At 49.3% G+C, this 23,770-nt stretch overlaps 1 protein-coding gene across 2 annotated transcripts in view; it reads left to right on the top strand.

The window, feature by feature from the left end:
- LOC126537012 (uncharacterized) overlaps nt 1-14,822 on the top strand; it is a 157,349-nt gene extending 142,527 nt beyond the window's left edge. For both annotated transcript variants that reach the window (XM_050184110.3, XM_072287803.1), the window contains exons 7-8: nt 5,365-5,548; nt 8,547-14,822. In XM_050184110.3, the coding sequence (XP_050040067.1) occupies nt 5,365-5,537 (173 nt within the window). In that variant the 3' untranslated portion in view covers nt 5,538-5,548; nt 8,547-14,822. The remainder of the gene's footprint in view (nt 1-5,364; nt 5,549-8,546) is intronic.
- The last annotated feature ends 8,948 nt before the right edge of the window (nt 14,823-23,770 follow it).

Raw genomic sequence — 23,770 nt, 5'->3', positions numbered from 1 at the left:
GTACGCGTACTTTCTTTGTATACGGGGAGTGTTTAGAAATGGGGAATCGGGCAATGTTTCGGAAAGGTAATTTAGCAGCTGCGAAAGTAAGCGCGGGACCCAACTTCTATACTCAATCTTTTACGAGCGCATATACGTGAATACGATTCGAAATGTCATTGACGAGCTATTTATTTGCTCGTCACACCCGTTGTTGGCTCTTATCCAGAAAGAACAATGTCTTGCGCTACGAAACTGTTCGGTAACTGCGGGTGACAGCCAAGCATGATGTCGGACACTTCATTATCGAAGGCGACCAGCCAATGTCAAACGGCATACGAACGAAAAAGCTCCGTGAATGCTGGCGTTGCTCGTGTATACACTGCGTTCGTCTAAACCCGCGTGGCAACGGCACAGTGCTATCCTTCGAGTAACCACGTAGAGGCCGAGTCAACATTCGCAGTTTTTATTGCTTACAGGCAGGGATTAGTCTGGCGCAGACGTGGCCAGTGACGGCTCCGCCTGAGCGTCTCTTCCGAACCAAATATGTCGACGTATCAGTCCAGTATCTCGCATGAATGTGACAAAAATGTCCGACGAGTTCCTTGCGCGCTAAATTCGTCCGTATCGCTGCACGACGTCTGCAAACTTTGCTCTCTCTTTTCGTGACTTCACGCTTCCAGCGACGGCCGTTGCTTCAAGTGACAAGTCTTGACAAGTTGTACACAATTTTTCACAAGAAGTCACAGGAGACAAGCGTCGACAATTCATGTCGGCGACGCTGTGTCTGAAGCATATATTTTAATTGCTTCCCAACCTTCATACTTGCTAATCGTCATACGTGCGAGAAGCGTGTATACGGTAGAGTTTGCACAACTTGTCGATGCTTGTGTCGTGTGACATCTTGTCACAAATTGCGTACAACCTATCATGCTTGTGGCTTGAAGCAACGAGTGTCGCTGGAAGCGCGATTTCCTCAGCAAATCATGATTCTACCCCACGGCACCGAGGCCTGGTGGCCACGCGAACAATATCGTACACCGCCAGAACGAACGCGTCTCCGCTTGCAACAAACAAAATCGATGCAATTGCGAGCGTCGTCTGTCGCGGTCGTGCTCTGCATGGGCGCATGGACTTCGATCATGTGCGTCGTTCCACCGACTGTATTGAAGAACGCGGGTTAACATTTAAAAAATAAAGTACGGGAAACAGTAGCGAATCGTCCGTCGTATAAACACTGGCCCAAAATTTCTTTCCTGGACCCGCATCGCGCACCGAGACAGGAACTGGCTTCGGCGCGCGTTGCATTTTTCATCCACATTACGCATTCATCCGGCTCCCAAGCAATTCGTTCTCCAAGCTTCGTTGTTGCAGTTCGTTGTCGTCATTAAAGCCGGCCTGCGGAGAAAAGCGGAAAGCGGGGCGGGGCACGAACTCGTGCCCCGTGCTTTACCTGCGCACTCGTGAGGGCAGTGTGGGGGAGGGAAGAGACGAAGAAGCAACCGGGCAGCCTGGAAAAAAAGAAGGACGACTCCGTAATCAGAGGAATGAATCTGCAATCGCGCTCCAGATGCAGAGTGCAACCGAGGAGTATACATATACGCGTGGCCCTCTAAAAACGGCACGAAAACCGCTAATGCGGCGCCGGCGATCTGCGCTTGCGGTCAGTATACCGGGAGTGCGCGTGCTGCTCGAGATTGGGGTGGATGGAATAAAAGCGGGGTGGGAGCGGAGGGAGGGCGCAGGTCGAGCGTCCGGAAGTGCAGGCGCGGCGTGCGCACCACGCGCGCACGGGGCCAGCCAGCCTCGGAGGGGGCCCGTCGTGCTGACCTCGCGTGGTCAGCCGGCTAAATGGGACGCTGGCCGAGCGCTCGCGCGCGGCACAGCAGCGGCGGCGTTCTCGTGGCGCGTCGGCGTGTTTCGCAAATCGAATACGCCGCGCACCGAAATAGAATCGGCGCGCACGAAACACACGACTGCAGCGGTCCCGGCTCGGTGCGATGCCGCGCCGCGCCGACCCCGGGGCGCTCGATAGCCGGCCGCCGCCAATCTCGTGTGTGTGCGAGGCTTGGCGCTGGCCAAGACTCCTGCTAGCGCGGGGAGAGCGGGGGGTTGTGGTTGGAGGGGACGGGAGAGGGAGAGAGAGAGAGAAGAGACTGCTTTCGGAAACGAGGAAAGCGCTCATCGCTGCTCGTTTGCGCGCGCGCTCGCAGATGTGGGTCGCCGCAGGCTTCCGCGCGCACCAAGGACGGCGATCCATGCACTGCGCATCCGAGCCGCCGCCGCTGGCGTTTCCCCTCCCCGGCCCTTTATTTTTCGATGGGCGCGAAACGCAACCGCACGCGCGAGCAGTTCTTCGGCTCGTGCTGAGCGGCCCCGCGCGTCATCGTAATCGGCCGTGCCTCATGGCACTGCCCGGAGGCTGCAGTGGTGCACCTCGCACCCTTCCCGCGTCCTGTCGACGGCTGGGTGCTTGCTCGCCGCCGTTAGCACCGGCAGGACGCCGTGCGTGCTCGTGACGGAGATGGTGCGCACCGGCCCCGGGCGTTTGCTGCGACGCGGTCACACCCCGGGGCGCCTCATCTCATTGCACGAGCGCAATGCAAAACCGCTTCTTAACACCGTGCTCGGTCGCCACACGCACGTGTCGGAGGTGGCGTGCACCAGAGATGCGCGTGGACGGGAACCCATCAGACGACGCCACGACGTCGAAGGACGCAGAAAAATTAAATGAATAAATAAAGTGTGTGTGTGTGTGTGTGTGTGTGTGTGTGTGTGTGTGTGTGTGTGTGTGTGTGTGTGTGTGTGTGTGTGTGTGTGTGTGTGTGTGTGTGTGTGTGTGTGTGTGTGTGTGTGTGTGTGTGTGTGTGTGTGTGTGTGTGTGTGTGTGTGTGTGTGTGTGTGTGTTCGGCGGGGGGTTGCACATGGCTTTTTGGACTTCTGAGAACTATTATTCTGGCGCTCGGCATCTCGGAGGCGCGTTTAAGTGCGCGCAGACGCTTACATGGGGTTGGTGGCCGCATGAGGCAAAGGCTGCTGCTTCCAGCAGCTGCTAAACGCAAGGATCGATTCCCCGGCGTGTTAGCGACAGTTTCGATAGCAGACAAAATATACATGCCTTGAGCAGATAGTGCGATCACAGTGATAACCAGGCTTTTGTACTGCTTACAGAAAAAGAATTTAACCGAACACAACTACAATTACTTCATCAAAAATACAATTGGTTACAGTTACCAATTGCTGCCCAACGAAAATGGTTGAGGAGTCACACAATAGTAACTTAGCAGTAACGTTTACTGCTACGTTACTTTCTCCGGAACTTTTACTAACATTGCATAGATACTAACTAGTGAGCAGAACGAGCTGGCGTCGTACTTTAAATTAAATGCTTGGATTTTACGTGCCGGAACGACCACATGATAATGAGGCACGCCGTAGTGGGGGACTCCGGATTAATCTTGACCACTTGGGATTCTTTAACGTATACCCAGTGCATGTGATACACGCGCGTTTTTTTTTTTTCTTTCTCCCCCATCGTCCTGCCACTTGCAGTGCGTCCTCTGCTACCCTTCATACATTGCTTATCTGCGCTAACAAATGCTTTAAAAAAAAAAAAATTCTTCTGTCATCGTCCCTCATTTTTGTTGTTAAGCAGTGGCACTGAAAACTTTCTGCAGGAAGAAAAAACAAGAGAAAAACATGGAGCTGAGCCAATTCCCTCGATGTGCGCGGCAGGGGGGATATGGAGGAGGAGGAGGGGGGGGGGGGGGTTAGGGCGGTGTTGCGACGCATACGGATCTTGCGCACTATTGTGGTTGCTCAGCATCTGGGCCCTCCATAATGCGCGGCGCTTGATCGGTGGTGGGACTCGGAGAAGGCGCACCACTATTACGCATAGGGGGGACACGATACAGTTTCCTACAAAAATTACTAGAAGCTAAGAACCCTGACGCTATAGTGTCTACGGGTAGCTGCAAGTACGACGTGTGGCACATGTATTTGCCTAACCCTCGTCCCTCTGGCTTCGAACGGCTTTTTTGACTTTGCAAATTGATAATTTTCAACAAATAGCATTATAGATGCTGGAAATCGCTATTACTACGCGTGTGGACAGAAACTTATTGCCTTCCTGCGCTTATAAAATTGCCTGGAAATTTAGAAAACAAATCGTAATAAACGACGTTGCATACAAGAAAACGTCCTGAGCCACAAGCACGAAGATTGGACAATCCATGTACTACCCATCATTCCCTTGGTACCTGAACGACCGCAGTGCCAGAGTTCCCTCTAGTGATTATTTTTAGGAAACCTTAAACGGACGGACAACCTATTTTTAAGGACTTCGTTTTTTTATGGCGCAGCTCGAAGCTCCCCCTCGGCAGTACTTACGTCTGCAGCGGTTACTTCCAAAAGCGCTTGAGTATTTCGTAAGCAGAATTTTCCGATCTGAGCAGCCTCTAAAAAAAGTAAAGAGTCCCTCCTCCAGCAACGCTGAGAAGTGTGAGCGACGTCGATAGCCCGCCTCCCAAATTGTGAAAGCCGCCCATCGTTCTGCTTTCACAGGAGCGAGTGTAACTGTGGTTAACCACCTACATTCAGACCCCTTTTCAACAACTTCTGAAAATTAAAAAAAAAGCTGGTAAAATAAGTTCGCGTTGTTGTACAGACATTTCTTATATTTTTTACCGCGTTTTCTTTCCCCAAGTACACGCCTACGTCATGGCTAGATGGCCCCCGTCGTCGTTATTCTGTCAATAGACGAGCCAAGCCAACTCATCGAACACGAAGGCGAAGGCAGTGCCACTTTTCTGCTCACTACAAACGAAGGCTTATCTGCACATTGTAAGTGAGGAAAAAACTTACAATAATAAAAAGTATACTGCATTTCAATACTAATAAAAAGACCAGGAACCGCGTACACTATAGTAGAAGGTCACGTGGTGGGACCTCTTATGCAGCTTCACGTTTTTGCCGCGTGGGGCGCCGAAGGTCATTTTTCGCGACATTTAGTGATGAATTAAAACTATAAATCCACGTTTAATGAAAAAAAAAAAAAAAAACATGGCTTGTTTTAGCCACTGCGATAGGAAATCATTCCGTCAACGGGGTTATCTCGATTCCTGATCTCAATGGTTGTCCGTCCCTTTAAGGGACACACGTAGGGCGCAGGAGCGCGCGTGCCATCGCAACGTCGTCCCTGTATTCAAGCAGAACTTTGTGTTGTTGGTGCATGTTACTGAAGTACTAAACCGCCAAACGGACGACACGTATCTCTTCTTGGGTCGTCTGTTTGGCGCTTTAGTACTTCAGTCGTCCCTGTAGCTGCAACTTTTTCTTTCACGCGTGCGGATGTTGACGAGCGTTCTCTTGCCGCCCTTATTGCAGGCGAGAAGCCGTACACGTGCACGTGGGAGGGCTGCACGTGGAAGTTCGCGCGGTCGGACGAGCTGACGCGCCACTTCCGCAAGCACACGGGCCAGAAGCCGTTCAAGTGCCAGCTGTGCCAGCGCTCCTTCTCGCGCTCCGACCACCTGTCGCTGCACATGAAGCGGCACTGACCCTCCATCAGGTGAGCCTCCGCGGATGTGTGCGTAAACGACCGTCCGTTGTGCTGCGTCCTGTAGCTTAGTGGGGAGAGAGGGAGAGAGATGTGGTGGTATGAGCAGCGCGGTTGAAAGTGCCGATGAGCGCTTTGTTGTGGTGTTCGACCAATCGGTGAAATTCTTTTTTTTTTTCTCGACACTCGAAATACGATGTTCACCGCCTATAGGCCCTTAGCCCGTCGTAGCTAGACGTGAGCTCGTGCATGAATGTCGTTCAAGGTACACTGCGAGGTGCACAGGGGTGAGGAAGTGGGTGTACGGACAGTACAGAAAGCGTGACCGTCTGTCGCACTTCTGTCTGTCTTTGGTCACGATCACCATCTGTCGGGATGACACTAATAAAAAGACAGTAACTCGCTGCAGAGAACTAAGTAACGCCGAAACGTAAAATCAAACTACGTAATGAAATGCGGTAAGTTGATCTACATCTACATCTTACAGAAGCGTTGAGGTCTAGCCATCTTTGGCGGTCGTTGTCTAAGTATAACGACCGGTGCGTTACTACGACCGATTCCTATACAGTAAAGAGTTTGTAAGAAACGGGTGTTTCACGAGCTTGTTATATTTGACGTCAGCCCGCTCAAGATGGATAAATTGTTAGTGTATCCCAAAATTAGAATTGTTCATGTAGCCCAAAATGGTGAAGCCCGTGAACCAAAATTGAAATCACTGCCGTTGACGATAAGATCTGTCGTGATCATGCAAGGATTTAAGCAAGGAAAGTATGGAAGTTGTCATGCCGGGTACAGATAGGGTAAAGTAGCGAAGCAAAAAAGCCCATTGCGAGAAATAACATGTAATAAAAGGCGCTGTAGTAGTAACATAAATGCGTGGATTCAACTGGAACATCAATGCATTTCGCCGCAGATTTTGAGTGCGTATTTCTCGAGCTCATAAGGTGTAAAATGGGGCGAGTTGATTTATACGTTTATGTTAGTTCAGTGCTTGTCCTATGTGCTTATTTTCTGGGTGTCATCGTTCCCTTTGCACTGCCGTCATAAAGTCCTCGAGACAAGCACAGGGCCTATCGTTCGGATTCAGTTCCGCAGTTAGGGCACATGTGCCCTAATTAATTACTGCAAATTACTGAAACTTTGTTCATTGTTATCACAGCGTGGTTTGTCGTGAAAGTAATGTAAATAGAGTAAGTATAGCGGCTGCAAGTAGAGACGTATACCATACCGCCGGAAGACAATTGTAATGCAGCTGATGTGGTAGAATTGCGATATCTGACGCAAACGCTATCTGATAGCCTGTTTCCGCCGACAAAAAAAAAAGTAATAAGGAAATAATCGCCTGATGTACTTGCGGTGCGTCCTGTGAAGTCACAAACGCTGGTGAGGGTGGTCGCCAGCTAAAATGCCCTCACAATACTCTACATGTAATCGTACGTGTAGGGTAGCCAGCTGTGCCAACGCTGCATTTGTGATTGTCCTAAAGATGTCTACTTCTTCAACTGAGAAGGAAAAATTTATAATTGCAATGATAGAGGAACGCCCGGATTCGAGCTACTCACCAATCCCGCTCACTTCGAGCACATCAAGCTGTAGAACTCAAGCCCTCATGTTATTCGTACCGCTTATAAGCAGGTAACTTGATGTATCAAATAAATAAATAAATAAATAAATAAATAAATAAATAAAAATTGATTGAAGTATGATATAGATCTATAAAGAGCCTCTCAGCGGTGCTCGTTGACAACACGTTTACCATTGCAACATTTGTTCGTCCACTGTGGCAGGGCGCCATGTGTTTTTCGTGCAGTTGGGGACAAGTGTTGGTCAACTCCTTGTCGCGCGTGAATAAGGTTCGTTCTTACATGGAGGGCGTGTTTGCCTGATTGACCAGTTAAGTTAGCACTGGCGCATATATATATATATATATATATATATATATATATATATATATATATATATATATATATATATATATATATATATATATATGCGCCAGTGCTAACTGGTCAATCAGGCAAACACGCCATATATATATATATATATATATATATATATATATATATATATATATATATATATATATATATATATATATGCGCCAGTGCTAACTGGTCAATCAGGCAAACACGCCCTCCATGTAAGAACGAACCTTATTCACGCGCGACAAGAAGTTGACCAACATCAGTGCCCATATTTCCTGGTAAACTATGTAGTTTGCTACGGTAAGACTTTGCAGAGGGGTTAATTGGGCAAGTTGGTGCGTCATAATCGTTAGGGTATATAGAGTTAAACGTGGACGAGACAAGTTACAACTGCAGTGCTGCCATTTGCTTGTGCCAAACAGTAGTAAACGTTTCCCGTTCACCATCGAAAATGGAGTTATTTCTGGGGCTCTCGCTAAAGATGTTGCCAGTGTTCTTTAAAGTGTAGATTCACTGCTATACGTGCTTGCGTCGTAGCCGTTTTGCCTGTTTATATTTCATTTTCTCATTTCGGGCAGGAAAGAGGTGCGCCTGCGATTTCCCTATATATGCCTGCCTTCTGGAGAGCTCCTTAATCATTCCGATTGCGAAACCCCCTCATGTTTAAAAATACAGCGACCTTGTTGTTGGTCAATCGGAGGTCAGCGGTATGCTACGGCGTCGCCTTTAGACGCCGAAGTCGAGCATAGCGGGCTGCAGCAACTTGTGAACCTTGCGGACGCTTGCCTTACTGATGATCTCGCGGGCGTATACCGCATAATCTCTGCTTGCGCCGAAACACGGACGGTGGGGACGTGCGTTTGGCAGAGTTACGGAGTCTGCCGTTACACAATCGGCACGGCTAAAAGGAACGGCGTAGGTAAAGGCGTAGGCGGAGCGTGACGCCTTCTTTTGGCGCGTGCGCGCCGCGTCTGCCGAGACGGCCCGAGTCGCTTCGTAGAGCAGATTGGCGTTATTAATGTTTCCACTATGTGCGCTGTGTAACTCGAGCGTCCTCTCTCTTTTTTTCTCTCTGTTGGCCGCAGAACTCGCCGGCTCCAGCGGAGGCCGTTGTCGCCACTTGCTCAACTTCCCTGGCGCCCCGACCCGCTGCTGCCGGCAGCGCCCCCTACCTCCGCAGCCGAGAGAAGAGAGCCGTTCCTAATATATATGTCCACACCAGACACACAAGCATATGTATATTACACATGATAGGAGAAAGAGAAGAAGACGCCGTTGAGCGCGGCCTCAGTGGGCGGCGGAGACCGCCTCCGCGGACGTTTGACGGACCTCTACTTCTTTTTTTAACGGATGTTTATGCCCCCACGCCTGTGGTCAGTGTGCTCAAAGGGACGCCCCGGTGCCCAGACAGTGCGCGCGTGTGTGTGTGCCCGCCAACTGAACTCTGCTGTGCGCGTGAACCGCCTCGGCCATCATCGAGCGATGCATGCGCACGCACACATATACACACACACCTTTCTGTACACACATACACTTCTTACGCCTGCGTTGCCGGCTTGACAAAACCGCCCGGTGCTGACACGCAGCCTTCTTTTCGTACAGTCACGGTTTTCGTTCGCTCCCCTTTGTTCTTTGTCAGGTGGATGTGTGTGACGCTGTCCGAGGTATTCCGCGTGGTGAAATCGAGCGGTTCTGTAAGGCTGGCCTTGCTCGCAGTGACGCGAACGTCGTTTTGGTACCTGTCCGCTTGCATCGCGCTGTGACCAAGCGGAGGCGCCCACTGTTTGTGGAACGGTTGTACCGCTGCGGTGTGCTAAAATATGGCCTTGATTCGTGCTCGTCGACGGGGAATGCGAGATGGTAGCAGAGCTGCAGCGTACGACGAAAATATGGGACGGCGGCCGCATAGCGCTCCTCGGAGTCTTTAGGCCCTCGTCCGTTTCCCCTTCAAACACTACAGGGTGCTTTAGCATGCCGCTGCTGCTGCACTACTGTTACTGCTACCGTCTGCGCCACCTGCCAGCTTCGCACGTGCTAGCTAAGCCACGCCGTGTGTGTTTGCGACGTGGCTTAATTAGCAGGTGCAAAGCTGACAGGCGGCCTAGGTGAGCTGCGGCATGCTAAAACTTCCTATTGTTACGAAACATTTAAAGAGTGCGCCGCCGTCTTGCTGCAACCTTTAAAAGGGTGCAGCAAGACACCGTGGTGAGCGCCGTCATTTTCTGTCGAGTATTCTTGTTGTCGGCGCCTGTTCGCGTTTGTTCTTCGTGTCACTGCCGTGTGGAAGAAAGCCGCCCTACGCCGGCGAGCTGCGTTGAAGGCGACTGAAGCGAGCGCATGCGCAATCAAAGCCTCGTGCTCGCTTATAGTAGCGGCAGTACTTAGTCTCTGTGATGCATCCTCTGCGGCCCTGCGGTTCACCCGGTCCCGCCAGCAAGCGTCCGTCCAATCAAGGCGCAGCCTTCAGTGCTTGCTGTACTCGCCATGTCCGTTGCGCAGGCTTCAGCTTGACGTTAATGTCCGCCAGTATTCGACTAACGCAGCCTGCTGTAGCCCTCTCTCTGTTCAAACTGGGGTCGCTGAGGAACCAGTGGCTGGCGCAGGGGCCTGGCTTGCGAGTTAGTACAGCGACGAAACTCGCTTGCCTTCGCATTCCCCATTGTTCCCCTTTGGGTAGAGCCTGGACCTTTGTAAGCTCGCGACGAGCTGTTAAATGCTCACCTTTCGCTTCTGGTGGAAGCGGCCACCTGACGGTTACCTGACCGCGACCTTTTCTTGTTCGCTGTATAGCTGTTTTGTGCTTGAAAAATGGCGTGCATCCCGTATCGATAGCGCCACTTTACTGTGACCGCGCGAAACGACCGTAGCCGTGCTAATTTAGGGCGTCTGATCTGTACTTTAGAGACAACGTGAGTGGCTACTTTGAACCCGGAAGCTGTTGTGGCTATTGAAGGTGCTGCGGAAAAAGAGAAAAGAAAATGGTTCTTAATGTTGTTGTTAATGCCATTTGAAGACAGCTGAAGGGCAGTTGTTGATACCGTATGGGAAATAATTTCACGTTGTGCAGGCTTCCTTTTTCCAGCTTGCTTGCGTGACCACAAAATCGTACGAAGGCGTCTCGCGTGCCGAACCCTATAGCAGTAGCACCGGGACCAGCTGACACACTAGACGCCTCGAAACCTGCCTCGTGGCCTCCGTGGTCCTCAGCGCGCGCGGGGTGTTACCGCGCGCGCTAAGTATCTCTGAGGTGATGCCTACCGACACGCAGTGCCGGCGCGAACGATATGGTGGCATCTTAAAAGACAACAGCTGCACATTGACTCTCAACTTGGCTCCCGTGGATTGTTTGGCGCGCGTACGGGCACTGATAGAAATTTGTTAAGTCCACTTGCCACTGCGATGCGAGAGCGCGCTTTGGCGGCACCTCGGTGCATACGTCTCCCACCTTCCACAAAGTGGTCGCGGAAATAGCCTGGATCATGCCACTTTCGCACGTGGTATGATCGAGAAAGTGAATCTGGCAATGTCATCTTTATTTTTCGAACCCGACCTACTCCGTTGCTTTTATACCCACTAGGTTCCTGGACGTTTGCTGCCTTGGGCACATCCAGTGATCGATGGTTGCCCTCTGAAGTCTAACGAAAGGTTCAGTCGCGTCGTCAGATGTCTGCAGAGCCGAGCTATACGCGTGAAAGAAGCAGCAGCATATGGTGTTAGCGTCGGTGACCGCCATTCTTCAAAAGCGTTTTCTCGCCACTCATCATGTCTCGCAAAGTCACGATATTTCTCATCCAATTTGAGCCGCATGCTTGCTCGTGATGACAGCTCCATAATACACAACATTCCATTCTGAACGCGCCGAAGGTCGAGCAGAGAACGGTGTCCGGATTGTTTCTTTTTTAACTTGCACTTCCCTTTTACGTAAGCTGGTGGTAAAAGAAAATTACAGAAAGGGCAACAACCGATGAACGGAAGCAACTTAGAAATGATCAGGAACAAAATGTCATAAATGGCTTGAAGGAATGAACGCGGTTAAGAAACGAGAATGTCTCCGCGTTTCGGTAGGAGGTTTTTGAATTCTGGCTGTCGCTTATGGCAAGCTTTGTCTCGTGAGAGAGAATCATCGCATACTACTAACTCGAACCCAACTTCGTGTGGTGCTTCAATAAAGGGGGGTTCACGGTCGAGTAGATTTATTGCGAGGTGTCTGCCTAATGACTTAAAAGCGCATAACAAAGAACGATCTAGTTATGTTGAAAACAGAGTTCCCGCTGGCGTATCTTGTGGACTCCCGAACTCGAATCGTGGTACTGCTGCATTCCCCATTTCCATGCGAAATAAACGTCGTTCTCCAGGCCGAAGGGAACCTTTCCAGAGAAGTTTTTCTGTTGTGCTGAAATATGCGATGCAGTTTGTAAACGTTGTAAGCTACGAAGCGGCGGTCATGCTAGACGGAACCTAGCTGGTCAGATTCAGTTCTTTCTTTACATGGAATTGATAAAGTTGCTTAAAGGCAATCTAATTTTTACCCTAAAGTGGTTTATTCGTCAGCCATCGGTGATGATGGACAAAGGTATGAAAGAAATTGCCCAAGTGCGCTTGTCCACACCTCTCGTTTGACCCCACCAAGATGCAGACTGGACATCGCTTTGCGAGCTAGGTCAATGGTTAATTCGATTCACCTTCATTTCCTCAACTATAGTGTCAAGAGGTGCTACACCTTGCTATGTTTCACAAGTACAACGTGGCGTCGTTTGCATGTCTCCATTCGCTTCAGCCAGTGCAGGCTTCTATGTCGATTTCGACAATATGGCGGAATTCCACAATCTCCATAAAGCACCCCTAGACAGAGCAGCCGCTCTTGCGGCGCCATCTTGTGACACTGTATCGAACCAAATTATTTTGCAATTTTATCGCATTGTGCGTCTGTGTTCCATGCGACGCGACGCGACGTCGCAGAGTCACAAGGTGGCGCAACTAGCGCTGCTGCTCGCGTTCCCGTTCCGGTATTGGAACGGAAGTGCTGACACGCTTACGCTCAAGCTAAAATTCCATTCAAAATGGCGGCAAGGCTTAAGTAGTACCTTTGTACATGGGGCTTTTGGCTGGAGGGATTTCGAGACATGAGCGAGGCCCTTTCTTTGGCCCAAGCGTGTGTACCTACCTCGTTTCATTGTACACGCTGCCGATTCCTGCGGTTGTTACCATTTTGGTGACCTAATGGGCGGTCACGCCATCGTCCCTTCGTTACACTCTGTGACCGCTTTTGCGCAGATTGTTTTGTGCGGTGTGGGTGCACGCTAAGGCGTACTCGAGAATGTGAATGGCTTTAATACTGTTGGTTCGCTGTTGGTGTAATACTGGTTGTTATCGCCGGGGCGTTTCTTCAAGGTCTTCTGTAGCGTCGAGTCCTCTGTTGCTTTCGATCTACGTGCTCACCCACAGTGAACTCTTGTCGTCGCAGAGATATGCTGCCTAAACGGCACGAAAGTGTAGATACAATCCGAGGTCGTAATATATATGTATACATACCGCATACACATGTTGTAAACGTGTTCTGAGCTGACGAGCGCGTAATATATACGTGTAATCTCGAAAATCAAGACGATAGTGACCGGCGAAGACGCCCAGCGATACTTCCGGTGTGGATGCGTTCTTCTTCGGGAGCCTATAGCTGTTCTTTCCCACTTGATACGCGATACCGAACAAAACAAAAAGGCAAGTGTCTTCTTGTCGGAGGCAGAAACAACTTGTTGGCTCAATCACGTGATCGTTTCAGAAGGCGGCCAGCCTTGCTTAACACTCTTGGGACGTTGTTTGGTGGCCTCGCAGTGTTTTTCCCCCTCCGATGGTTGGGTTGTATGTATTTTTTTTCTTGCCACCGCGGCCACTATGGAGTTTTAGCGCGCCCGTCAATTATTGCCGTTTACGGAATAACGGAGACGCGGAGCGCTGGTGACGCCGTATTTCGACGGTAAGCTCAACTATTGAGCTCACAAAAGTAAGATTGCAGCAACCACGTTCTACTTCGCTGCTGCTGTGTAGGCGTCGGCAGCCCCCTTCAGCGAGGGCACCCACTAAAAAAAAAAAAAAAAAGCAAACACTTTATGGCTGAAGAAAGAATCACGAGGTGGCGCTACCAGCAATCCGAAGTTCCCATATTCCGTAATCGAGACCGGCTAAAGGTTTATAATGAAGAGTTCTAACTTCGCAAATGTATTGCAGTTTACTGAATACCGGGTTACCAGGGGTGTTTGCGTTAGCGGTCGCGTTAGTGGGGCCATCTTGTGGTGCTGAGTTTAAAACTAAAGGATACACAGCTATTATTGCAATGACGAACCATATTCTACTAAACTGTTTGCACAAAGCGTCTGCAGCGAGATAATCGTCAGTCTTCTTTTTTTTTCTTAATTCTCCTTCGACAAGAGCAACTGTGTAACAGAAACATTTCTAACGCGTTGTGGTTGGATGAAGCATCGCAAGATGTCGTTACCCGTGTTACCGCTGCCGTCTACAGCTCCGGTAACCCAGTATTCCGCAAGCGGTAATATGTTCACGGACACGCTAGGACTCTGTAACACAGCTTTAGCCTGTTTGTAAAGGTACTAAAGTTTACCGGGTGTCGAAGTACGTACACGGCAGCTGTAGCGCTGGTAGCGCCATCTTGTAACGCTTTCTTCAACACATGAGAAACGCGTTTGCGCCGCGTCATTGTTCTCGCAGAAGGGAAAACAAACCTGTTATAGACTAATGACTGCTGCTGCTGACGCATTTCTACCATAATAATGCTATATTTGCGATTATAGTTTTGTACGATCTCGTTGACGTTAGCGTCGGGAGATGGCGCCACCATTTCTGCTCCGGACGCCTGTCGCTGGGGTTTAGCTATTCCGTAAATTATAACACGTTTTACAAACTAAAATTCTCAAACAGAGCTTTTTCTCTTCCGTCAACGTATTACTTCGGTAACACGTAGCCATATTAAAGTTGTTCCTTCAACGAGAGCACTCGTGTAGCACAAGCTTGTTTCTAACGCGTTGTGCTTGGAAAGGGCGTCACAAGATGTTGCTACTAGCGTTGCCACAACTGTATAAGGTATTCCGTAAAGGGTAATAAGTTTTCGGACACGCTAACGCTCTCTGATGTCGCCGCCCCGGTTACGTGGAATGGGTGCCTTGGCCGTTGTTCCTTGCGCGCGCTATCAGGGCGCTCGCCGTTCAAGAGCGCGCCGCGGCTTGTATCGCGTGCCTCGCCTATGGAAAAGGGAAGCCGTCACCTGAGGGTTCTGCTCACACTGTGATTCCTCGAGCAAAACTCGACGCGGATATTATTTTTCCTACAATAAAAATTGTGCAAAGAAAGAGTGTCATCCCCTTTTTGTCTACTCTGTTTACAGTCGCAGCGGCGCACCTATTAATTAAAATATGGGGCTTCGAATGCCAAAACCACAATGTGGTCATTAGGCACGCCGTGATGTGGGACCACGGATTAATTTTGACCACCTTGTATTCTTTGAAGTGCACCCAACGCATGGTACACGGGCGTTATTGCATTTCGTCCCGTCGAAATGCGGCTGCCGTGACCGGGATTTTTTGATCTCGCGCCCTCAGTCTTAGCAGCGCAGTTCCAAAGCTACTTTTCACCACAGTGGCGGGTGATGTCGCACCTGTTGCGCTGCCTTTTGTGCTGGCCGGTGAACTGCAAGAACGTCTGTCCGGCGCCACCATGACTGACGTCACCGTCCCTGAAGGACGGCGTTGCGTTTGGGTTCCTGTACAAAATATATTTTTCTTCCAACACAAAACCATGACCACCGTGCCATTATTACAGGGGTAAATGACAGTACATACAAGGGCTACAAAAAAAGAAACTAATTAACATATATCTAGAATAAAGATATAGACAATTGTGACAGTTTGGCCTTTTGGTATGGCATTTTTAGAAAAAGGTTTGTTAAGCGCAAGTGCATGGGAAATAAAGGACACACAAGACAAGGCGTTATACTATAATTATACCTTGTTGCTAAGAGTGCCAACGCATTAAAGAGACACTAAAGGCAAATACTAAGTCCACGTGGACTGTTTAAATACCATTCCAGGAACCTTGAAACGCTCGCTTCGTGTCAAGAGACTTAGTTTACGAGATAATTGCATCTGAAGGGTCCGAATACCTTTCTTGAAATTCAAATCTTCCGCCACCGAACTGGGGGAGTGGTGGCGTTGTATACGCCGCCACCACTTTACATCACCACAAAGCCCCTCAATTTTTGAGTGGCTTTACATCACCTTTTGCTGCCGTCGGTGAGTAAAACGGCCTACGACAGACGGCGATAACGAGCCAAGAGCGAGCGGTGGACTCGCCGCTGCGGCTGCTTTTTGGTCAAGTGGCGTAGACCGTTCGGGCATGCCGCGACATCAAATGGAAATTTCATTCTCTGCCACTTGCCATTTGTGCGAGTTTAGTGAGCCAGCAAAACCAGCGCAGCACTACGCGATAACGGAACTAGTGAAACGCGAAAGTGTTTTTAAAGCCCCTTAAACTTCGTAAAATAGCGCCACGCTTTGAATAATGCTGCCTCATCGCGTGCTCTGGCCGAGGCCGACGCAGCGTCGCTATTGGCCCAATAGCATCACGTGGGCCCTCGCGTCGTGATTCAGCGCCATTTTCGCTCGAGAAGTGTCTACGGAGTGGCGAGGAGCGCATGTTGGCGCCGTTGCTACGCTCGAGTAGTGTAGGCGGCGCCACGGTCGAGGTGGGAGCGTGAAAGAGAGGAGAAATGAGGAGGAGTGTAGGCGGAGGAGGAGAGTGTCGCTAGTTTACGAAGCCTAAGGGGCTTTAGAAAGTGTGGACACGACGCCATCTGGCAGCTCCGCCGCAAAGTCTGCGTGTGGCCTCCGGGATGCACGGCGCGCCGGTTCGTGGCGAACGCTGAGAAACGAGTCATGTGGCAACAGGAGATCCTCTGTTGCGCTTCTTTCTGGACACGCTGCGCCATCTATTTGGCGAGAGGTTCATTGAAGAGCGGCTAATACCCAATACATTTGTGACGCAGCCTGCTAATTAAAGCGTCGGGTTGCTGCCCTTGAGGAACCATTGTGACGTGGGTTCGATTCCGCCCAGCATCGGGGAAACTTAACAGATTTTTTTTTTGTCATTGTAGAGCGGCACATTCCCAGTGGCACACACCTAGTTACCCAAGTGTACGTCAAAGCCGTTCTTTGAAGAGTGGCACACACCTACTGACACCCTGCGACCAATGTTGACATCAAAGAGGTTCAATGCACAGACCGAGTGGCACATACTCAGTGCTCCAAGTCGGCGTCAAAGAGTTTCGTCGCTTAGTTTCACTGAACAGTGGTACCTACCCAGTCATGTATCCACAGAGACCCATGTCGCCGTGAAAGAGGTTCGTTGAAGAGCGGCACGTATGTAAACGTTGCCACATACCCAGGGGCTGAAGTTGGTCTGATGGTTTGCTTTCGATCCTTGTTTCCTCAGCACAGCAGCACGAAGCGCTACCCATTCGACCATGGACCCAGGTAGGTAGGAAAACGGTTAGAGACAAACATACATAGATAGACAGTTAGCCACCGGAAAGTGCGTAAAGTACCCTTGAGAATGCTAACGCATTTATAGTTGGCGTTCGTCGATCAACGCGCCCGCAACTATGTTGGGCGAGAGCGCGCGCGCTTTGAATCGGCGGTGAAAGTCCAACCACAAAAACCTACCTGCGAGCACAAAAACGGTCGATGGAGACAAAGAAATCTCGCTTAAAGAAATGCGTTAGATCCAACGAGCCGGAAGCTATGTATATACAGCGAAGCTTTGTGTCAGTATACATAAGAGTCGAAATATGAGCACACGTACGCACACACACAAGCGCGGGCGTGAACCGGGCACGTGCTCCGTTGCCCGAAATTTCTGTGTACCAGTATATCTGCCTGCACCCCCCCTCCCTCCTCCGTGGTGTTTTAGCCGTCCAGAAGTACATATAATGATTCCAGGACTACAGAAGAAGACAGATCTACCGGCCCCTGCTCTACAACAGCTGAGCTTACTTCTGCATGAAAAGTACAGCAACCACGTGCACATCTATACCGATGGATCGACTACGTCGTGCAGTTCTGGTGGTGCCGTGGTTATACCAACGCGAGGAATGACACTGCGGTTCAAGACATCGCATGTCACGACCTCAACGGCGGCAGAACTAACGGCCCTGCGTCGAGCACTGGAATTCATTGATTCTGAAAGACCTAGAAAATGGGCTGTGTTCTGTGATTCAAAACCGGCATTACAGTGCACGCAGTCAGTTCTCAGACACGGATGGCATGACCAATTGACATACGAAGTCGTGAAACATTACCATGATGTCCAACAAAAAGGCCACGAGGTCGTTTTTCAATGGGTATCTGGCCACTGTGGAATCAGTGGCAATGATTCCGCCGATAACGCTGCTCGCACAGCACATCAAGAAGAGCACAGCGTTCCAATTCCGCTTTCGAGGACTGACGCTGCAAGGCAGCTTCGACACCTGGCACGCAGTCTCACAGTGACCGAGTGGAACTCGCCAAACTTCCGACTTACACGACTACATCGACTAAACCCCTCCCTGCAACTCCGACCTCCACTCGGACTTCCTCGACGTGAAGCTACGCTTCTCTGTCGCCTTTGGTTAGGAGTTGCCTTCACAAAGCCATACTCTACGTTAATTGGAGTAACTGACAGTGCAGCATTGCGAGGTCTGTGGCACCGAAGAAAACATCGACCACCTGCTGTGGTACTGTCCACGATATGTCCTAGAGAGACAAGAACTTGCCAAAGCTTTACAAAAACTGGACAATCGGCCGCTTTCTGTGCAGGTGTTGCTGGAACATCGCCCCCATCACCCGTCGGCCCATAAAGCTGTGAAGGCACTTTTGTGCTTCTTAAGAAGGACGGGCTTGTGCGACCATCTGTGACTATTAATGCAATTTCTGTAAAATCACACGCGTCAGCGAACTTGCCGCAATTTCCTTCTTTCCTTCCCTCCTCTCTCTCCCTGTGATCTTTGCTTTCCCCTTTCCCATTACCCCGGTGTAGGGTAGCCAACCGGACGTTATTCTGGTTAACCTCTCTGCCTTCTACTTTTCTCTTTCCTCCTCCTCCCTTTCTCCTCGAAGACAATTCCTGGCTACGCCACGGGATATGCACTATTATGTTTGAATCTAACCGTTTTCCCGTCTGCCTCGAGCACTGGGTTGTCAGTGGTCGAATGTATGGACACTTGGAACGAATACAAAGGTGCAGACACAGTGCATGCGTTATGTTATGTCAGACTAATGTGCACGGAGTGTGTAAGTTTGAGAGGTCCTGAACTGCAGGCATGATCGGCTTCTAGGGCGTAAATACACAGCACATTTGCGTAGCGGGTTTTTAACGGTGCTCACGCCCATGTGCTGCGTCGTCGGCTGCGCCGCTACTTCGCACCTGTACGCCTGCACCAAGTTGGCACCGACAGTGGAGTGAGTGCAGCAAAATCATGAACCAGCCTTGCACCTTTCGAAACGAACGTCGTGGTTCAGCAGGCACCATTGCTGCACCGCTGAAACGAATGGCAGGGTGCAGCAGGACCTCGTGAACTGGTTCAGGGGTTGCAGGCGAATGGAACGTACCCTTAAGTTACAGAAATCCACAGTCGGCGAATATCTGTAACACAGGCAAGAAGAGCTTCTGCGTTGGCATCGCAGCAAAACCGTACGCAAGAAAAAAAAAAGAAGAAGAAAAACCTGTGAGTAGAAAGATGGGCGACAGTTACCAAGAAAGAGTGCATGAAATAGATTGAATGTAGAGAGGTTTACCCAGGACACCTGTGCAGTTGGCTAGTTTGCCCTGAAAAAGTAGGTACGATTAAGGATGTGCAGAAACAGAAAGAATCGGCGGTTAGCACAATTCTGTTTGCTTGCGTGGGAGAAAACACAGAGGTACTTACAGAAACAATTGCACAAGGTAGAAATGCTCACATTAGACAGCTATTTGACCGATTCGAATGACATTTGTTGCATTTGCAAGATAAAGCTGAATGTATACCGACTGTAGGAAGCGGAATATTTACTTAGGGCCTTGTAGACTGTACAAAGATTGGCGAAAATATGTAAGTTATAAAAACAATTGAAACATGAAGTTTACAAAATCGTAACCACACACACACACACACACACACACACACACACACACACACACACACACACACACACACACACACACACACACACACACACACACACACACACACACACACACACACACACACACACACACACACACACACACACACACACACACGCACGCACACACGCACGCACACACACACGCACACACACACGCACGCACACACGCACGCACACACACGCACGCACACACGCACACACACACGCACACACGCACACACACACACACAGAGATACCGCAGATCTGCAAACTGCGCATCTACTAGAGCATCACGAGGAGAAATGTGATGAATGAGATTGCATCTCACGTGAAATTGTTGCTTTTACGAGGGTTTTCGCCAAGGTCCTGCTCAGAAATAAACGTTATATTTCAGAGCTGTGCATAATACATCACTTTTTGCCTGCTTTATATGTCTAATTAGGCGCAGTATGCACAATTCTAATTTCGTTTCTTGTTGGTGAGTTACATAGTTGCAAACCTGATACTTCAGTTCTTAATGCTTGAGTACCCAGGCAACGGTTTATTGGATGCTATTCTACATTGTCAAATTCCACCATGTTGTCGAATTTGCCATGTTGTATGCTCTGATTGGCCCTAAGAACTGCTACGGCTTCTCTGATTAGCTCAAAATGGCGCCATTACAGAATTCTACAATATGGCGGAATTTGATGATGTCCAGAATAGCACTTACTCTCGCGTCCGCCGCCTCGGCCGCGAGCGGCGCTGGCTAACATTTCCAGGGCTAATCATGTACACACACATAAATACCTAAGAAAGGGGGCGGGAGGATGTCCGCCTCGGTAAGCTTAATTGGCATAGCGCCGCACTCGTAATGCGCAACATATCCGGGTTCGGCTCCCACCTGCGGTAAGCTGAAATCTACAAGGCAAGTTATGTTTTCGTCCGCTTTTCATTTCCCTTCAATTTATTATTTCTACATGTCATTTAGACATTATAATTAACTTTCCTTATGCTTTCTCTGGTTTCATTGCATGCATGTTACTTCGCACGTTCACGGATTGATGAAGAGAAAAATAGCTATATTAACAAATATTAACAAACTACGCTTTTGCAATGGTAAGATGGCCACTTGTACCATGAGTGGAGGCTTGTTAAGCGACAAAAGACGCATTAAAGGGCGGATTGCGACGCCACCCTACCAATTCGTCTCGTCATGGATTTAGGCAACATATACTTGGGTCTAGTTAAGTAGCTAACACCATATTGTGGAGCTATAGGCCATGACATCCTCAAGGGGCGGAACTGCGGGCGCCTATGGTTCTGCCACTTTCGCTCGCGATTTCGCACCGCCTCCCAGTTACATTTTCACTATCGTTGGGCGGCTTTGAAGCGACACCGTCGCTGCTCATTAGTGAACACTTGTAGATGTAAACGGTTTTGCTCAGAGCGCCGATGTTCCCGTTTGAGTGCGTCTTCTTCAGCGAGAGAGGTAAGCGAGCGCGCAAGCAAGCGCAGGATGTAAGTACGCTCGTTTCGCTGAACTGCTTTTAGAGTTCCGCGGAGTGTTTCGAGGAGTCGCAACAATCCACCAAAGAATCTCCCCGTTTGCTTCGATAACACCGCACAGTGCGACGCCATGAAAATTTCGCGCACAACGCTCATCGGAACACGGCTGTTTCGGCCGAAAACCGGACCTTGAACCTCGACGCAGAAGCAAAGAAGCGACGCGCTGCAGTGAGCTTCGTATACATTGCATCGGTATAACAAGGGAAAGCGGGGCGGGCCGCTGCAGGGGCTACAGCTCGGTGATTCGGATTGCATCGTATTTCCGGTTGCACGTAACAGGAGCGCCCCCCTCGAGAAGGCAAAAAGACGGTATGTCGTATGGCCGGTACAACTGCCGGCACGAGCGCTGTACGGCCGTGCATGCTTCGCGTTTACCGTGATGCCCCTACCATGTCGGCGTGCCGTTCGATTACATATGCGAGATCTCGAACATAGATAGAATAGTGCTTGCTTTTACATTAGTATTAGATTCGCGAATATGATATTCAGTATACTAACGTATTCAATCTGACCTCATATTTGATGTAGGAAGGTTACTGGATGGAGCCTGCTCGAGGAGGACATTGGTACTGGCAGTTTCGGCTGCTGCGATATATAAGTGAAATCCAAACATAGTTATTTGTTCATGGTGCGCTTTACTTACGCTTGAGAAGCTATACTGTTGCTTATCGTAGGGAGTTATTGCTGATCAAAAATGTCATTTATGGCTACTTCAGTTGAACTGACCTTACAGAAATGTGTCTTTACTCTATAGTCTTTACTCTTATCTGAAGATTTTTATTTTTCATTTCAAAGGAGTTTGAAGTTGCGCCTGATTCCCTCGGAGAAGCCTATAATGTCTGTGGCTCTCAGCATATGCGCGGTAGTGTGAATTTATCGGCTCCATTATTTACCCAGACAGAAAAAAAAAGAGAGAACATGTATTTTAATGAACGGAGCTGATGTGTACTGACTACGTGTAAACTACAATACCCCGGTTTGTCTTGTCATACGTATTCTAGTATTCTAGACCTCTATAAGCGCAGCTTCGCAGCAGGGTGTTTTAAACATCTTTTATGATCCCGAAATTGCGGAGGCTTTTAGAATCGGGTAGGAAGCGTGTTTTTCGCGACATGTAGTTCGTGTCATTAGTTCTGGTCGGTCTCATCATACACATCAATCAAGCAATTCAAAATTCGCGGCTAGGTTGTGGAAATCTCGGAGGACACAGAGTCACCGTGCATGGAGTTTAATATCAGTACTATCAGTTGACGTGGTTGCCGTCATGGTGATATTGCAAAACATTTGCTGTATCAGATCTAGCTACTAGGCGCATGGCGTATGATTTTAGGGGAAAAAAAAAAAAACCCATATGCGATGGTAAATGCGTTGTGTGACGCAGGTACGTGGATATGGTGTACTGCAGTGTATCGTCCGTACAGTAAAGCAATGGCAGAACCAGGGACGCTTCTGCGATGACGCCACCAGCAGGGCGCTGCGATCGACCGGCATGCCTAGCGCGCGAAATTTAAACATGTTGTGCAACACTTTCTGCATTTATCAACTAAAACGCTCTCAAAACAATTGAAATTAACATAATTCATAAAAAAATAAACACTACAAGCTGTTACGATATATAAAAACGGCATCTAAGCTTGCACGTTTCCAACCACAGATTGTGCAGTTTTCCTGATCGTCTGCTCAGTGTTTCGGTTGCAGAAGACAAACAAGTACTCGCTACTCGTTCCGTTCGGTAAGCACGCATACGTTTTTAATATTTCGAATCACACGACGATAAGAAGCCCGGAAGGAGCACCTGCACTGTGCCTGGTGGCTTGTATGGGATTCCTTTCATGTTGCATCAGCCAGAAAGGCGGTTGCCAGGTTTCCCTGAAGAAACACACATACACACACAGAGATATGTAGAAATACAGCGCTTCCCGTGCACATAAAGAATGTGCAAACGCGGCAGCAAAAACCACAACAAGCAATCAGCGAACTCCGTACGTAACATGCATGACCTCCGCGACCACCATAACTGCCAATTCCGGAGGCTCTGTGTTGCACCATTATTTTTCCTTTTGCCAGCAATGACTCCAAGCTTCAGCGACAGGTGGCGCTGCGGTAGAACGGCGTGCTCCAGCACCTTCGGCCGTAATCGCAAAAAGAGGCACGTTTTCGCCGCCGGACGATACACTACCCTGTTCCAGTGCACCATAGGATGGAACGTATGTGGTGAAACAACAATTACTTGTAAATGTTTTGTGATTTTAATTCTTAGAACTTAGTTTGATAAAATCTCTATATTTTTGTGTGTAGTTGGAGTACAAACAACGCTCCAGTGATGGCGCCCTCTGAGTTTCTGGATGCACATCTTAAAGGCTATGCTCTTTCTGGTTGCAAGCAGCGGAAGCGATTTTGACAGTCGAAACACGTCATATACGTTAAGTTTTGCTCACCATCTATATACACTGAACTTATGAAGTCTTTGGACGTGGTACACATTCAGAATAACAGGAAATAATATTAAAGGTCATGCATTTTCATGCTGCAGGCGGCGCAAGTGACGTCACTACTGCCATAATTTTAAAAAACA

The sequence above is a fragment of the Dermacentor andersoni genome, chromosome 4 (genome assembly GCF_023375885.2).
Source record: "Dermacentor andersoni chromosome 4, qqDerAnde1_hic_scaffold, whole genome shotgun sequence".
In the NCBI taxonomy this organism is placed as follows: Eukaryota; Metazoa; Arthropoda; class Arachnida; order Ixodida; family Ixodidae; genus Dermacentor; species Dermacentor andersoni.
This window is presented reverse-complemented; position numbering and strand designations above follow the sequence as displayed.